Below are 18705 nucleotides of genomic sequence, written 5' to 3'. Positions count from 1 at the left end.
TGTTTGTTTTATTGTTGTCTGAATCATCATTTCATTTATTCACCTTGATTTATTTAGTAAATAAACATATTTAACCGTACGTCGTTGTCTGTGCTTACTTGCTTTGATGTGGAGAATCGAGGAAACTGTATAAAGAAGTCACTAATTCAGCTATGAGACTAACTAAATTGATTTAAATTGATACAAGTTAACCTTGTTTAGTCGGATTTGATTAATTACCTCCGGATTATTCAAATAGACAAAACATCGGAGGTGGTGCCCCATTAACGAGTGTTTTATTAATCTTCAGTGATTAATACATTGCCTTTAATACAGTGTATCTCCTACAAAGTTACTGAATAATATACATTTTGAAATGTTCTGCTGGTACTACATGAAAAGTGAGGGGATCACCATGGTTATTATAATTTATCATGCGGGGAACATGCATGTCTTTGCAGAATTTCAAGGCAGGTGTGGCCTTGAAATGTGGCCAAAAATTAAAGGAGTGTTTTCTACTGTGTATAATGGTGCTTAGCATGTGTTGGTTATTTTTTATTAAACAAAATTTAACACACTTTCAAACATATTCTTGTTTTGCATACATTTAATTCTAAAAGCATATACACTTGCTAATTAAGTATAAATATCTAATTAAAAGTATATTATCAAATGCATAAGTTAAGAAAGCAAAATATGGGGATAGGAATGTATAATACTCACAATCACAACACAATAATTACTTCCTTTATTTCTTAAAGTTTTAATTTTCTTTGGAGGCATGTTGAGTAAGCTTCAAACAGACTGTGCATGTTTGCCTCATTCAGCAGCAGGTGGTTATTTCATTCAGGTAAACACTTAACACAGTGAACAATTTGTCATCACATTGTAGACACTTTTTCATTTCTTTGGTCGTCCATGTTTGTATATGGTATACCTGGAAGAGAAAAAAAGGATGAATTAGGAACCAACAGGAAGAAATGTATAATTGATCAGCTGTGATATTGATGTAAAATAGGAAATTGATCTACAGGCGTTCGACACACAAATGGATACTAATGCCTCTATCACACTGGACGAAAAACACCCACTAACATCTGGCTTTTGTCTTTAATGTGAATGTGTATAATCAGCACACACGTCAAATGACTCTGCAGTAGTCAAGGGTATTATCGGCGCCAGCTCAAATTGGCTGTGATGGAAACACCCGGGTGGTCAAACTCATTATACTCCCTTGTCAGGCAGTATGATATGATGCACATTGAAGTTAGGGTTTAACTTCACATATAAAGGTTTTATGCAATTTTTTTGTAACTTTCTACTCTGGCCTCACACTTTTCAACACAAAGTGATGCCCCTACTACCATCTACTGGATTTTAAATTGTTTTGCAGTTATTGAAGTTATTGAGTTAACAAAAGTGAAAGATTTTTCTTTCTTGGCCCATGCTATACCCATTTTAAATAAAGTTTTAAATAATGATTAAATATAAATACAGAAACAGATATTGACGGAGAAAAAAAGATGTATTCATTGTCTGTAACAGTTTGAGAGAGCTAATCAAATAAAACTTATTTCTCCATCAACAATAATGACAATTCTTACCTGTTGACTTCATACTGAGTTTTTTCTCCTCATTCTTCTTTTTCCTGAGAAAAGAAAGAACTGAGGTGAGAGACTTAAACATGAATATTATATAATTTCTGTCTACAGGTGCAAAGGAATTTTAGGTAGTGAAGGCAGTGAGTCAAACCCCTCCCTTCTGAGTGTTGATACAGTAGGTTTATGAAGAAGTGGTCACTCAAGACATTGAGGTCGAAATGCATGTTAATGCCAGGTGTGTGATAATGGGCTCAAAGCTGTCCACTTGTGAACAGCCGCATACTGAGACACTCAAGCAAATCCTACACACATCAGAGGCGATTGCTCTAAGACTGCAAGGGAAGCTCAGCTCCCCTAAAATGTCACCCCCCCCCCCCCCCCCCCCCCCCCAAAAAAAAAAGTGGTGAAATATGTACTGCTGTGTGTACATTTCATTGACTAAATACGCGCTAGAAAGCCTTCATCTTTTGTTCAGAATCAGCTACTTATCACAGGTAACCGGCGCAACTTCCTTCTCATTCATCCCCGCAGCGCCACAGCGCTTTACACAGTCGGATGCTCAGCTTCTACTGACTTCAATGGGGAAGCGTAGAGCGGGTTGTTCCACTGCAGCGAAACTAGACGCTCATTGGATAAATGCTGGGCTTTGTCCCGCCCATCGGACGCTCAGCGTCTCTGGGGGTCTATGGGGCAGTGGGCTGGCCCGGACGCTCGGCTTCTGCATGATGATTGGATGAGCTGTCTGAGGCGGAATCCTTTTTTGATTGACAGCTAAATGAGCGAATCAGCCATCTTGAAGAATAAACATCCACCGGAGCATTTTCCAAGTTTTTCATTCTGTTGTTCTGAACTGATCCGGGGACTTTACCGATCCCCAGCGATTGTGTCTTTGTTAAAAACGACTAGCGTTGTGTTTGGCGACTCTGTTCTGTCACTCTGCGGTTTCTTTCCCCAACGAGCAGCGGCAGCTGCGGAGCTTCTCTCCCCGTCACGATCACTCACACTCACAGGCGGTCACACTTCACAGTAGCCTGGCGCAGCAGCTCCAGCTGCTAGCGTTAGCAAACTGCACATCATGGCAGATAATATGAATGTTGTCGACCGGAAAATGAAAAAAAAAAAGAGCTTCCCCTCCTTGAAAGACCAGCAGCCGCCACTGACACAATTGACAGTTGAGACTTACTTGGCCTTTCGTCTGCAAACACACACAATGGTGGTCACAATGATGGTGACAGCCACTACGACCAGGACAACGATCAGAATAATCCACTTGGTTTCTGAAATAAACAAAAATTAATTAAATTCATAGAAGACCAATATCAGAAAAAATAGAAAAATTCTAAGGTATGATTACATGTTGGGATAGTAAGTCCTTGTTTTGAGTACTTCTTAAATTGACATGTCATGTAAATGCCCTCTCCATTGTCTTCTTCCTCTTCTTCTTATTTTCACTACTATAAACTATGATCATACCCTAATATCATTTATATTCTGTGCTATATAGCTGTACTACACAGTACCATATGTTGTAATGTCACTATAATTCACCTTATACTGTGCTTTATATGCCACACTATGAATACTGTATTGCGTATACTATTTTATGTGCGTATATGCAGAATGTTATACTGTAATTATATTATGTACTACATCATATTTCAATTATAGCACAGACAACTCTAAATATAATAACATAACCATATTATAAAATATTCTGGTATACACTCTTATAGTTTATTGTATCATATCTTGCACAGTACTTTGCTGACTTTGCAGTACAGTATTAGTTTAAGTACAACACTAGTTGGTTACACTGTATGTATACTGCTTGCCTTGTAATTTTGAGTTTAATTGTTCTTGTAAATTTTCTATTTTATTTCTATTCATATAATGTCTGATTTTGTGTAATCCTGCTGACAAACCAACCAACCAACACATGGACACAGGTGAAACATTACCTCCTTGACAGTTACTTCTGTCAAGGAGGTAATGTTACACCTTTCTTTTGAAAGTTGAAACTTGACAGTAACTTCTGTCAAGGAGGTAATGTTTCACCTGTGTCCATGTGTTGGTTGGTTGGTTGGTTGGTTGGTTTGTCAGCAGGATTACACAAAATCAGACTTTTTTCCCCCTTTCTTAACATTGATAGGGTGTTTGTTCGATAGGGCGTTTTTCAAAAGTTTTGTTAATTTCTTAGGGAATAATGCATGGAACTTGATGACCAAAATCAGGCTTATTTAGTTGGCTGGTATCTATGAGTGAGTATAGAGAGGACTGCTGTTTGGTGGAGGTTTGCACTCTACTGCATGCCATTCTAATTTTCTTCATGTACTTCTATTTTTCTTTTACTTTTCTCAATGTATCTGTACTTATTTCTGTCTTTATGATGCCGCAACACCTGATTTTCCACTCACTCATCAATAAAGGCTTATCTTATCTTAGTTTGTAAATTGCATCAGTAGAGGAAATATGCAAGCTTTTTCATTTATTCCCAAAAGACTGAAAAAATATGTTTGAACAGGTCATACCCAGTCCTCCACTTGGTGGTATCTCCACCTCCATCTCCACCTCGCAGTTTGTGCCCTCGAAGCCCTCTGCACACTGACAGGTGTACGTGTTGTTGCTAGTCCCCTTACATGTTCCTCCATTTAGACAGGGGTAAGTGAGGCAGGGACTCGCTGCAACACAAAAACAGGACATTACTAAGCTTTTAGACAGTTTCACAATGATCAATTAACATTTAAATTTTTTTGCATCAATTACATTATAAGTGTTATAGTGTGAAAACAAAGGTGAAAGAATAAAGAAATACACAACTGTGTAATACCCTTCTTCAGTGATCACGTTCTTACAGTTCAAGACAAGCTTACAAGGTCACAGAAAAATAGCTTACTTTTTGAAGACTAGGTACGGATAGTATTTCAGTAAACTAGGTGCTAATTATACACAGATTGTGAGTGCAAATTAAAGCAGCTACAAGAAACATTCATTTTTTGTAACAGAAGGGCTGCCCCTGTAGATGTAAAGTAACACCACCTCATTTAGTAAAGATCGTGATCTGACTCATGCATACATTTGTTCTGGAAGCGGGTGATGGAAAGAAACTTATTTTTGATACAAGATTAATTTTCTTTTTTAAACACAGCTGTTATACGCAGCTGTATCTATCTGTGGCTATTCAAGATGAATAACTGTCTCATGATGATGGTGAAACAAAGTAAAAGTTGCTTTGGTACTGTTCATACACCTAGGTTACATTTAAGACGACAGCTAAAAGACTCAGTTTCTCTGTAATAGTATTTTTTTAGTTAACATTAACATTCCCTATAATTTCCTTATAATGTTATGTTTTCATAGTGATAAGCCAACAGAAAGATACAACTCAGTATAGTCAGTTGTTCTTCTGCCGCACCACCAGAGCAGATTCTTTCCTCTGGCTGTGAGACTCAGTTTATCCTCAGCACTTCACCATGATATTTTTTTTCCATTTTCAAAATCTGACCTTATCATATACTGGCATCAGTATTACACTGAGATTGTATAATAACTAGTCAAAAGTTGCATTTAATTTCTGTTTAATGCTGCTGCACACATTTTTCCTGTGCTCTCATGTTAATAAATCTGCTGTACGCTGGCATATATGTTACATGTATATTGGCCAATATGAAAACTACATGAACACAGTACAGAAAACGATGCTCAGGGTAATAATAATAATTTTAGACAGTAAAGTTTATTGTTAAACCCTACTGTTAAATATTATGCCATGATAACCTATTTGAGTGTGTTTAATAGTGTTTAATAGCCACATCGCTGCAGGACCGCTGCAAAAAAATTTGTGTATATCTGCCAATATATCGATGTTGGAAATTTTTACTGCCTAATATTGGAATCAGACCCAAAAACATATATTGGACTCTAACAATTGGATATTTTGGTAATTAGGAACAGATTTTCCATTTAATATGATTATGGAGATCAATACAAAGACACACCTCTGTAGCAGTCACGTTTTAAGTCGTAGATGGTGCAGACATAACCATCCTGGCAGGTCTTGGGTTGGCACACAGTGCCGGTGCTGGTGCATTCACAGGACTGAGAACAGTCCTCAGTCACAAATGTCTCTTTCAGCTGCAGGATGCAGGTAGAGAGATGAGAGGAAGGATGACATGGGATTAGATAATAACACAATGACACACATTCACTATTGTAACTGTTACAAAAGAGCTCTTACAGGGTAGTATCTGTTGAGGAAGGTGCAGCCACATTGTGTGTATGGCACACAGATTCCCTCACTCATGACGAAGCCTTGGGCACATTGGCATCCTTCCATACAGTAAGTGGTGTCACACTCAGTGGGTGCTGACAGATCAGCGCAAGAGGCAGGGCAAGGTGACATACAGTAGGAATAGGTGCTGTTGGCATCACAGGAGAGGGCTAGGAGTAAGAGAGTAGACCGTCTGATTAGAATAAAGTCTGATAATTTGCAGTTTTAGAATTTAGTTAGTTAATTTGAACAAGCTAGTTGTTGTTTCCAAAATCACGTAAAGCATTGTATGTTGTAGGAAAGTATGTGAATGTACAAGACGATATGGGATCAAGGCTACTTTGACCTCCATAGTACTTATACTTGATATGATGTAAATGGGGTAAAACAAATGCAAACAATCACTTTTATGGACCTCATTCAAACATGTCTGTGCTATGAATCTCTCCACTGTCACTTTTTTTATTATTAGGGTTTTCGATTAATGTAATACCAATATACAACATGTCCTCTTTCAGGCTCTGTCCAGTGTTTGAACTTTTTTTAAACTACTGAAAGAAAACAAGTCTGTAGTCCAGCAGCAAAATTCAAATCTAGCCATAACAAAACACAGAACATCAAGAAAAAGATAAATAAGAGCCAAAAAAACACAATACCTACTGAATCTACATAGAACAAACATCATGTTCCAATTGCAAATTACACTCTTGTAGGCACCCCACATTCAACACGTGATGAAGGAATGGGCCCCATACTTCATGAAATAGATTTTTACCTCCCGGTCACTCTATAAGGAACCTGCTCATTAACTCCTTTATACATTCCTTTAAAAGTGGATATTGGGGAGATTTCTGGTGGTGTATAGTTATATCTTATACCTCGTTACCATAGCTATGTAAAAAAGCATAGAAATCTTAGTCACCTCAATTGTAACAGCACAAGAAGTCAGAATGACACCAGATTACATGAACGCAGTGTGACTTTTTCTGTGTATTTAGTATCTTACCACAGTCTAGCTGCTGCCTCCAGGATCCCAGTTTGACTCCTGCCTCCTGACAGGCTACAGCATAGACTTCATAACTGGCACAGCGAAGCACTGCACTGCCCTGCTCAGCACACAGGTCATACACACAGTCACTGAGACACACACACACACACACACACACACACACACACACACACACACACACACATTTCAGAAGACATTACATTGATAAACAATTATTTCCTGCAGACCCTTACCCTAAACACTACTTCCCTAACTATAACCCCAACCCTAATCCATCATCAACTGAAAATTCAATGAATACAGTATCAGAATGTGTTTGTTTCCGGAAAAGGAAGGCAAGTCCCCACAATGTGACTGTGTAAACAGATTTTTATACCAATATGAGTGATACATGTCCACACACACACACAGACTGAGCATAAGCAAAGACTGCTAACTCACATTTAGAGTAGTGTAAAGGGTAACGTGCACATATCAACATTCTCAGACTACTCACTCCTGGTAGGTTTGAGGTGGCAGGGTCTCATGACAGGCTGCAAACAGGCCCTTGGAGTCAGACAGAGCTCCACATTTAGACACACTGTTAAAGTCATTGAGCTGAGACTGAGAGCAGTCTGATGTCTCAAATCCTGAATCTGGATCAGTCTCCACCGCTTGTCTAAAGAAAGAGGACAGAAAGGATGCAAAGAGACAGAGAGAACAGATCTTTGTTAATGTTGCTGTGTCTATACTAAGGTCAAAGCAGTATATCGGGATCTGAGGCGAGGTCAGCAGCACAATGGCAATGAAAGAAAACTGCTGCAATCCCCATATTAACAATACATTGACCGGGGACGTTACTGTATTGCTATTGTTGAGATTAATATGTTCACCAAGGTTTCAAGGAAGACATTTTGCCTTAGTAATGAGGACTGATGATGGCAAAGTAAGTCAGTCCAGTTTGGTCCAGACCATACAACTCCATACTCTGACCACACAGTTTGCTCCTCTTCAATAAATCAAATCAAATAAATGATATTTATATAGCCCAAATCACAATCACATTGCCTCAGTGGGCTTTAAGAACTATATAGTGAACGACATCCTCTGTCCTTAGACCCTTGATTCGAGTTAGGAAAAACTTGCCAATACAAGAGACAAAAGCTTGCGGGCATATTTTTCCAGCACTCAAATGGCAATTGGGCGCCTCTGAACATAGCTTATTTACACACAACCGCCCAATGCGTGGCAGCAGAGAGCAATGAGGAGACTGAGTGAAGAACATAGCAGGAGTCTCTCAGCAGCAGCTTGGCAAAATACGCTGCACACTAGGCTCCTGTGAGATAGAAGCTAAATTGTTGTGTTGGTCTTATCAATCATAGTCTTATATTCCTATATTGTGCGAAAACGTGGGCAATATGCCTTAGAGTAGGTCCTACATAATATAGTTGTCTAGTTGTATGGTGGCACTATGTTAATTACCTCTGTCACTTGTGTCCGTTTGTTGGTTGTTAGGTTTTTCAGCAGGATTACAACTGAACGGATTTCCACCAAACTTGGATGGAGAATGGGTCTCTCGGCCCAGAATAGACACCATTAACTTTTGGTGTGGATCCAGATAAAATGATTTTTTTTCTCACTTTTTTTAACATGGTGAGAAAGGGCATTTTTTATATCATTATATATTTACATATCCTATACTAATCATGCTAAATATATCCATCTGAATACAGTCATGGTCAAAAATTGACATACACTTGTAAAGAGCAAGTTCATATATCAACTCAATAACTCTGTGTTTCTGTGATGGAATGAGTGGAACACATACTACTTTGTCACAAAAAACATTTGTTAATAATCGATTTTGGTGATGATAGAAAGTTGTATGAATCAAATTTGCTTTATAGCATGGCCTCTTAACTTCCTCTGAGTGCTTATGATTGATTACGGCTGATTAATTTTCTGGGCCCATTTTAATAGGGTTTGATGCTAAGATGTCGACCATATTATCTGCCTACTGATTTTACCAGTGTTTTTATTGTTGACCATTGTTTACATTACTGATTACTGACTGCCATGTTCTTTCTGTTTCTTATATTTTTGTAAATAAATATAGTTGTAAATTTGGCTACCTTGTCTGGTCTCCCTCTTTGACTTGGGCTGTGAAAACTGGTCTCCAAGATAATGACTCTAACCCTTGGTAAAATACTTCAAATCAATGATCACTTATTTGTTTTTACTAACGCTTTCAAACATATCCTACAGCCTTCCTCAGTGAATGGAAATTGCTCAAATCATAAATAAAGAAAGTGGTTGTTATCTCCATTTCATAAAAGACAAAGGTCATGGTCTGAAGAAGGCTTTGGGATATGATCGAAAGGTGCAGAAAAAGGTAGTAAGGAAACCTAGAGTTTTGAATATGCTACAACTCATAGGTTTTTCAAAGGGCAAGAATGAATCTCCACACTCTAACTCTAATGTTAATGAACAAACTCAGCTCTCAACCAATCAGTAGAAACTATATTTACAGTTACAGCAGTATTGGTTGTGGTTCTACCTGTGGGTGTGGACTGTGGGAGGATGGTTGAAGATCTTCAGTCCATCAGCCTGTCGGTCATTGACCGTCCAACTCTCTCCAAATGCCTGCAGGTCCCTAACGACTGTCCCATCTGGCTTCATATACTCATTACCGGTGCGGCCATCATAGTTTCCACATAGCCCTCTGACTGAGTTCTTATAGGTGCTGGGCAGTATGATCTCTAAAATAGACAGAAAGACACAGGAGGTATATGAATGGAATTTCAAACAAGCCAAAGAAGGGCTTAGTGAGTGAGGACAGATGGTTCTTCTTTTACCTCCACGACTGTTGCCATCAAAGCGCACAGTGAGTCCAAAGTCAGTGGTGAGCTGGACCTGCCTTGAGTTCATCGTGATGGTCAAACCATCAACTGGACTGAGAGGAGGTGCAACACGCTCCCCATTCACCTAGAGGAGTTACAATATGATTGCAACATGTCATTTTTACCATGAAAACAGACCAAAATTAAATAGTGTTTTCCATCAGCAAAAACAACCACTGACCAGGACAGTCTTCTTCTGCAGAAAGCGAACATCAACACCATAAACCTCAATGTACATCTGATCAAGGAATGACACCCTCCTGTTTCCCCCACGTCTGATGTTCTTTCCCTTCACCACCAGGGGCGACATGGAGCCCTGCAGAATGTGGTCACGAGTCAGGATGTAGGTATATGGACCCTGGAAGTGATGGGTGAAACCATCAAATGTTCGGTAGTGAGGATCCCCAGAGATGCTACACTTGTTGAACTCTAAAAAGGATGATAAAATAAATTAAATGCTCAAAATTACCAAAACAGTAGAAAAACTACTCTGTACCAGGGAAGTTACTCGTACTAGTTCTTTTCTGTGATGTCTTGTACTCTCCAATAATTTACTTACATTTTTAAGGTTTAAGTCTCTACATTGTACTACATTGTACACTCCCTCGCAGATACAACATGTAGTGGTATTACCAATGAAGCTGTTCATAGTGGTGGACTTACTCGTGGGTTTGCAGGAGAGTTCTCCATATGTGTCCAGGGCACACACTGAGTTGGAATGACAGCTGTGGTCCTTGCATTTGATTATGCCACCAACGTTACAGGTACACAAGTCAGCACATCTATCTGTCAGCCACGAGTCTCCCATCTAAACACACACACACACACACACACACACACACACACACACACACACACACACACACACACACACATACACGCATACACATGTGAAACAGGCTTATCTTCATTATTTTTCCCTATTTTATAAAGTACTTTTGTAAGTAATGTGTGCTTCTGAGACATAATCACAGGCTACAATTTCCCTCTGCAGCAATTTACCTTCATTTTGTGACATTTTTTAAATTTTGCTTATATTTGACTGAACACAGTTCAGTCTGGTGACTAAACACTAGACAGTTATAACTGTCTAGTAAGTTTTCTATAAAGAACTAGGGCCCGACCGATATGGACTTTTTGGGGCCGATGCCGATACCGATACCGATTATTAGGGGGGAAAAAATCCGATAACCGATTAATCGGCAAATTTTTTTTTTTTAATAAAGTTTTAAAATGTTATTAATTTAAGTAATATATCTACATATTTACTTTTTTTTTTTTTAACAAATGGCTGCTTTTGAGCCTTTCAGACACTTCTACAAAGAATTAAAGGCAGAAAAATAATTTCAAATCCTTTTTATTGCTAAGTCAAGCAGCATATTAACATGACAACCATCCAACATTAGGCCTACAACAAGGCACCATTAGCTACTGCTCTTCACGCCGACAGGAAGACCGACTGATCATCTCAGTAATATACCACGGATTTATCATGAATCAAACTCGGACCAGAAAAGCGTTTTCAACTACTCGTCCCCCCCCCACCCTCCCTCTGCCGGTCGGTGCCTCCCCGTCTTAACTCACGTTACTCATTTTGCTCCGGTCTTATCTGGAGACATGCAGCTGCCTCAGTGAGAGAAGTAGCTAGTCGATTACGTAATGTGTACTGTTATGTTTATTCTACCGTTACTGGCACGGCTAATATGTGTAGCAAGGCTAATAGCAGATGGCTAATTTAGCTTACATATTACATAGTGCTTAAACGTTAACTCGGCGTGATCGAGACCAACACAGCGGGGAACATCGTGAAGTGGGTTGAATTGAAACTTGTTGACTTATTGTTTATTTCACAAACTTGTTTATTTTCCTCCGTGCGTCCCTGCCGCGGAGTTTGTCATGAGGTCGGTGCGCCCTCTACAGGATAAATAGCCTAATGTCGGGGATCTTTTCAAATGGGGGAACATTTTCAAAGTAAAACCAAGTCTTATTCCCTGCATTTTATTTCTGAAAATATCGGTGACAATCGGCGAGTTTTGGCCGATTAGCGATTAGTCTCAAACGGGCTATAATCGGCTCGCCGATAAATCGGTCGGGCCCTATAAAGAACCACGTAAATTAAATTAAGCAGCTGAGTGGAATATGAAAGATTATATGAGTAGGGAACAAAATTCAGCATTTATAGAAAATAAATAAATATTTACTTGGGTTTAAATTATGGCTGTGCAATGTAAAATTATATTGTTATTGTGATATGAGACTATTGAGATTATATTATACAATTATTATCTTAGATTTTGAATATCGTTATATGGTGATATGACATAAGTGTTGTCTTTTCCTGGTTTTAAAGGCTGCATTACAGTAAAGTGATGTTACTTCCTGAACTTATGAGACTAGTTTTACTAATTCTAATACTTCCCCTACCCACTTTGTCATTTCTATCCACATTACTGATGCTTATTTATCAAAAATCTCATTTTGTTCATATTTTGTGAAAGTACCAACAGTCATCCCTGCAATATTGAAACAATATAAATATCAAGACTTTTTTTTTATTTCGTCACCCATCCTTGCATTTATGAAGTGCTTTTGAAGAGATTTCAAAATATTGAGATATATATTATATAATGGAGAAGCCTAAAAATATCCAAATATTATTTTAAGGCCATATTGCCCAATCCTAAATTAAGTTTCAGTCTGGCTCATTTAAGTCCACATTTCACATTTGCTTTTTAAACATGGATTTACCATTTTTTTTAAGATATGTCTGTCTAAACTTTTTTTTATTTATTTTTTACTCAGAACGTTTTACTTGGGTGTTTTAGACCGCCGGATGATTTCTTTGTCTACATCTCACCTTTCCTAAACAACTTACTGCCATTTATTACAATATTTTCCCTGTGAAAAACAGGTTTAATCCTATATTTCAGATACTGACCATGTGTCTGAAAAAGCTCATAGAGTAATTAAAACTGTTATCAAAATATAAAAGAAGGATTATTGAAATTAGCAAGAGATGCGAGAAACTTCACCACTTGACAAGAGTTTTTTAAGCATAAGGATAGGATATAATATAAGATTTGTGGTTCAAAAGTTATTAAACTTTTTAAAACAACAGCTATTTTATCCAGGTAGCACAGAATTTTACTATTCTTCCAAAAAACTTTTAGCTCTTTTTCTGTTATTATCTTCTGAAGCTTCAGTGGGTTCTTACTAAGAAATGTTCATCTGCACCTTTCATACTTATGACCTGCATGTAGTTCTGATTTCAGCATTTCAGATGTTCTATGACACCACACCCTTTTTTGGGTCACGAGCCAGCAGCAGCATGGACTCTGCTTCACTCACATCATGGTACTCTCCTTCCGAGTCCACACAGCCACATTTGTCAAGAGGAACACACTTGCTGTCACTGAGGACGTAGCCGCCGTCACACTGGCAGCCCTCCACACAAGTGGTTGAAGGGAGGTGGCAGAAGATGGGGAAGAGGTCTGAACATGTGGAGGGGCAGGGGCTCGTGCAGTCGGAGTAGTGGCTGTTTGGAGGGCAGGGCAGGGCTGCAGGGAGCGAAGGAATTAAGTATGAGACAATAGCTACAATCTCTTGTTTTTTTAAACTGTCAATCTGAGTTACTGTTACTTACGGCAGAAGGTGTTGTTCCTCCAGCTGATAGTGACTCCGGCACTCTGACAGGCCTGAGCATATGCCTCCACGTTGTCACAGAGCGTCGCCTGCATGCCATCATACTCACACATGTCATAGACGCAGTTACCCAGGAAAGCCTCAGGAGGCAGCAGAGAGTGGCAGGGCTTGAAGCGGTCAGAGAGAATGACCTCTGCACACTGAGCCTCATACAGCTTCTCTTCTTCTGTGGTGCAGTCAGGATGGATGTCTGGACGAGTGTCTGGTTGACAGCTAAGAGGAGAATGTTTGGATGAATGGTTTAGTCACACATGTTGCAGTGTTGTTTTTGAGTGACTTTGCGGAAATATAAACTCATGCTATCCAGATGACAATTTGTAAGACACTCCATCTGCTTATTATCAGGATATTTTACTGATGTTTTCTGTGCGTGAACAGCTCTTTTCAAGTCCAGCAACAAATTCTCTATTGGATCGAGGTCTGGGCTTTGACTCGGCCACTCCAGAGCGTTCATCTTGTTGTCTTTAAACCATTTCTGTGTAGTTTTCACTGTATGCTTTGGGTCATTGTCTTGCTGGAAAATAAATCTTCTCCAAAGTCGTAGTTCTCTTGCAGACTGAATCAGCTTGTCCTCCAGGATTTGCTGCATTCATTTTACCCTCAACCTTTACAAGCCGATACGCATGCTTATGGCATAAATAAGTTAAGCATCTTTCCACCATCCAATACTGCCTCAGGGAGGAGAGGTAGAAAGTCAGAATAAGTCATGCTAATCATGCTTCTTCTGTCCGGTCGAGGAAAATGGAAGGGACAAAATGGTACAAGCATCAGAAACTCAGAGACTGTTGTGCTCATATCTTTACAGAGACCTGTATACAGACTCTGATCAAGTTGCTGCACTTTACAGGTGGATCCATGTTCTGAGTCTACAGTCGATGAGGGGAGGTTACTGTATACATCACTGATGCTTGGTGCTCAAGTTGATGGACAGTGTTACCTGATATTTAACTTTCAATATGAAGATGCCGACCATATTATCATCACTGTCTTGTTGCTGCTGTTAGCATTCACCGCAATTTAAAAAAATGCACCACAGAATTATTTCCTGATTTTTTTACGTATGTATGTGTTTGTAGCCTAAATCACTATATATATATATATATATATATATATATATATATATACTATATGTAATTTCTGTTTGTGATGCATGAAGGAATTGCTCAATTTAATTTCATTATGTAACCCTATGTTGTATAATGACAAATAAATCACCTGGAACTTAAGGAATGCCACACATTTGTAAAGTTGCTTACAGGAGTCAAAACACAGTGCCAGGGTGTGAGGCAATTCTGTATCTTCATAGAATTTATTCAAAACTATACTACTTAGAAATTGTACTTCGCGCGAAAGAGAAATTAAATAAGAAATAAGAAATTCTTACTTACAAAATGTGCAAATGATAATCAGTAATTGTAAACTGAACACTGAGTTTTATAAGATAGTCCTCACACTATCCAGATAATCATAGAGATGTGTAAAGGCTGTAACCCACTGACCCAGGATCACTGTCTCCATCAGATTTCCAGCTGTTGCCCAGTACAATCACATCCTTGGCTGGTTTCTTGTTAGGCATCAGGTTGTCATCAGAGGAGTTGTGGTTGTAGTTTCCACACATGCCACACATCTGGAAGGAGGGAAGTGGAACATGTTTTTTACAGTGTTATACACAAGGCACATCTTGTAGCATCAGAATTAGATAAAAGTAACAAATTTGAAATTCTAATTACATTTAGAATAATAGATATGATGCAAGTTTTTGTCTTTGAGTGTTTGACATGATACCGAGAATTTTTATTGAGGGTGGAGACTGTCCTGTTTTCATACCTTGCTGAAGTATTCTCCGGGAACAGTGATCTCCAGGTGATGAACTCCGTCAAACTTCACCTGCAATCCAAAGCTTGTGTCCAGCAGACTGTAAGTTCCACTTGTTATAACCTTGGCTCCGGCAAAGTCAACTGGAGTTCGTACCCGCCGTCCATTCAGCTAAGACAAGACAGAACACAGTCAGTCACTGATCATTTCACTATGTACTGTAATCTAGTACTGTAACCAATATCTATTCAATCTGAAAGAAGTAAAAATGTTCCTCACCAGAACTCTACGGCTCTTTTGCAGTTCAACCACATTGTCATGAGGCAGGAAGACTTTGACAGAGCGAACATAGGATGCCTCTGGTTGACCACGCTCCTCATTTTTAGCCACTATCTTGAAGGGAGTTACCTTAGTGGTGTCACACACCTAGGGGATTCAGAAAAATAATTTGAAGCAATGTGGTTTTATTTTGTATGTTTCCAGTAGCTTAAGAATGATACACTGTTAAACAGACACACTGCACAGATGCAGAGCAGCCAGTTGTGCAAACATGACAGATGTGAATGAAGTTAAAAGAGAAATGTGTAATACAGTTTAAATTCATCCCATACCTCCACCAGAGTGTAAGTGCAGGTACCCATGAACGTGTGCATCACACCGTCAAAGGTGTAGTAGTGTGGATCTCCAGCCACATGACAAACTCCTTTACCTGAGGAGGGAGAGGAGGCTCAGTGAAATTAAAAAATGTGTTTGATTATTTATTTTACGGAGTTATAACAATTGATAAAAGATAAATTATACAACTCTAATTACAATAAACCCAAATTATTCTTTGATTTGGATGTATTTTATGATAGAAAACAATTGTATCATGATTATTCTTAATGTTAACACAGCTTCACATATTAAGAGACTTGTTGTTAAAACTGTTGTTAAGATTACCTGTAGAGTGGCAATCCAGTACTCCTTCTACAACCTTACACTCCTGTGCAGGGCTGCACTGCCAGGGCTCACAGGTGATGTTCTGGTTACGGTTACACATGCAGCGGTGTGAGCAGTCCTTCTTAGTGAACCAAGTGTCTCCCACCTACATACACACACAGGGACACACAAAAAGAGCACACAAAAAAAGTTCAATGCGTGTTCAAAGATATTTTTTGTAAACAATTCAAGGAAAAGTGAAAATTGTTCTCTCTGAGCATTCTGCCTGAGCACACTTACCGGCCGGTAGTTTCCATCTCCATCTGTACATCCACACTCATTGAGTGTGACACATTTGTCTCCACTGAGGACGAGGCCAGGGTTACAAATGCATCCCTCCACACAGAGCTGGTTGCAAGAGCCACCAGGGCCTGCAGGTTCCTGACAACTGGGCTGGGGGCAGGCGGGGCCACACGGGTTGTAATGACTGCCTGAGGGGCACTTCAGAGCTGGTGGGAGGACATTTGGAAAAGCAGTAAAGCAGTAGTCACACTCCACAACCTTCAGAGTAGTCACATTGCTGTACTGTTCACACTACACAACTTTCTGAGTCTTGTAGTTGTGGTTTTCACACTTCATGACTGGTCAGTGACAGGAGCTCACACATACAAGATCACATGCACAAGACGTAATACTGGAATGGTTCAGCACTGATGACAAAAACTAAATGAAGCTATATTATTGTGTCCGCTGCATATAAATAGACGGATGGTAAGACTGTGTTAGCAGAACTGTGGATTACAGAGGATGAGGGGAGGACAAAAGGAGGAATAAGAAATAAGTAATTTTCATTTTTCTTTTCTTAGATTGTACTTCTACTCTTCAGTCAAGTATATTATTGAGCCAATGATCTAAGAGTAATGTTTTACTTTATTTTACTTAGTCACATCCATACATAAGATCTTTGTTTCCTACAGACACACTCAACACAAAGACACAAGACTTACGACAAAAGGTATTGTTTCTCCATGGGATGGGGACATTTGCAGCAGCACACATGTCAGCATAGCTTTCTATGGCTTGGCATAGAGCCACAGTCTGACCTCCAGTGGCACACATGTCGTACACACAGTTTCCAAAGTATGGCTCGGGGTCCACGACAGAGTGGCAGGGCTTGAAGATACCTAAGGTTAAGATACAGAGATGTTGAGGAGATGAATGCTGGACAGACAAACTAATTTTTCCCTGTGATCACAATGATACAAGGCCAGTGGCTTCTCTATTAGCCTGACTTACATTATCTAGTACCAAGTAAGATATAAGGCCAATTAATTGGGATACTGTATGCTAGTGTCAGGTCAAGTGTAATTTTCAACATGATGCAGTGTATGTAACTGAGTGTATTTGTGTTTGTCTATGTGTGTGTGTGTGTGTGTGTGTGTGTGTGTGTGTGTGTGTGTGTGTGTGTGTCATACCATTGGCATCAGTGATCATGCCACAGCTGGTGGGCTTCTTAGCCTCCTCTTCCACCTCTTTATCACAGTCTTCTTGTCCTCCACCGTTGGTACAGCTGGTGAAAAGGTGGAGGATTTATTTGAATGGAATAAAGTCATGATATTTGTTGTGCACTTGAGCATGTGCAATAGCTGCTGCTCAGCTGCTCAAAGCTGGCCAGCTCTGGGGGAGAGAGTCAGGTGCAGAGCCAGACATTCTATGGAATAAACAGCTGAAGTCATATCAAATTCTGCTCTGATCCATGCCGTTTACAGACAGGAGGAGAGCTCAGACATTACTTTTCCACTTTTGGGATTAATAAATGGATTTATTTTCACTCCCGTTCATCAGTCTGACTGCAGTAGTGATCCGTGGAGGTGACCTCCATATAACGTTACAGAGAGGAGATGGGAAGAAGAGAAGTTTCTAGTGAGTGCTAAATTCAGGGTTTTACATGAGTGATTCAAACACACAGACATGCATACCCTTGGTGTGTGCCGTTGCTTGCTATCTTAGGGTTTATGTACAGTAAAATAATCTTGCTATTTGACAGACACTTAAAGGATAACTACCGTTTTTTACAACCTGGACCTTATTTCTGGCAAAATATATGGTCATTTACTCACCCAGATAACTTTGGTGTCATTCGGCGTCGTTCGGACGAAATTAGATCCAGTGTAGCGGCGATATATCCATATAATGGGAGAGACGGGGCAGCGACACACAGCCTCTATATAACGCATTATCTGCCACGAAACTAGTTAATTTCATCAATATTTTGTTATGAAATGCTAGCGCTATTAGCCTCTGAGTCCGGGCTCGTCTATTGTCAACATCCGGGGTCTGTAGGTTGCCCTACTACCTCTGACCTGGAAGATGTCGTCTCTGAGCTGCGCGCGCACCCGCGACAGCGCGGCTTGTTTACCTGTAGCTGCTACTGCTAGTTTGACCCCGGATGTTGATAACGGACGAGCCCGGACTCAGAGGGGAATAGCACTAGCATATCATGACAAAATATTGATGAAATTAACTAGTTTC

General features: G+C 39.5%; 1 protein-coding gene across 1 annotated transcript in view; it reads right to left on the bottom strand.

Moving 5' to 3' along the window:
* Positions 1–729: 729 nt before the first annotated feature.
* The window catches only part of zanl (zonadhesin, like), a gene marked incomplete at its 5' end in the record, with an annotated part of 95824 nt that continues 77848 nt past the window's right edge, over positions 730–18705 (bottom strand). The window contains 22 exons of the mRNA XM_084343706.1: positions 730–916; positions 1584–1627; positions 2764–2857; positions 4109–4258; positions 5576–5711; positions 5815–6017; positions 6854–6984; positions 7353–7514; positions 9393–9594; positions 9691–9820; positions 9917–10164; positions 10399–10543; positions 13084–13292; positions 13379–13650; positions 14937–15064; positions 15265–15423; positions 15532–15678; positions 15864–15961; positions 16195–16339; positions 16474–16682; positions 17181–17357; positions 17649–17743. Of these exons, the coding sequence (XP_084199832.1) occupies positions 861–916; positions 1584–1627; positions 2764–2857; positions 4109–4258; positions 5576–5711; positions 5815–6017; positions 6854–6984; positions 7353–7514; positions 9393–9594; positions 9691–9820; positions 9917–10164; positions 10399–10543; positions 13084–13292; positions 13379–13650; positions 14937–15064; positions 15265–15423; positions 15532–15678; positions 15864–15961; positions 16195–16339; positions 16474–16682; positions 17181–17357; positions 17649–17743 (3340 nt within the window). The 3' untranslated portion in view covers positions 730–860. The remainder of the gene's footprint in view (positions 917–1583; positions 1628–2763; positions 2858–4108; positions 4259–5575; positions 5712–5814; positions 6018–6853; positions 6985–7352; positions 7515–9392; positions 9595–9690; positions 9821–9916; positions 10165–10398; positions 10544–13083; positions 13293–13378; positions 13651–14936; positions 15065–15264; positions 15424–15531; positions 15679–15863; positions 15962–16194; positions 16340–16473; positions 16683–17180; positions 17358–17648; positions 17744–18705) is intronic.

The sequence above is a fragment of the Pagrus pagrus genome (genome assembly GCF_965226575.1).
Source record: "Pagrus pagrus genome assembly, chromosome: 22".
Taxonomy (NCBI): domain Eukaryota; kingdom Metazoa; phylum Chordata; class Actinopteri; order Spariformes; family Sparidae; genus Pagrus; species Pagrus pagrus.
This window is presented reverse-complemented; position numbering and strand designations above follow the sequence as displayed.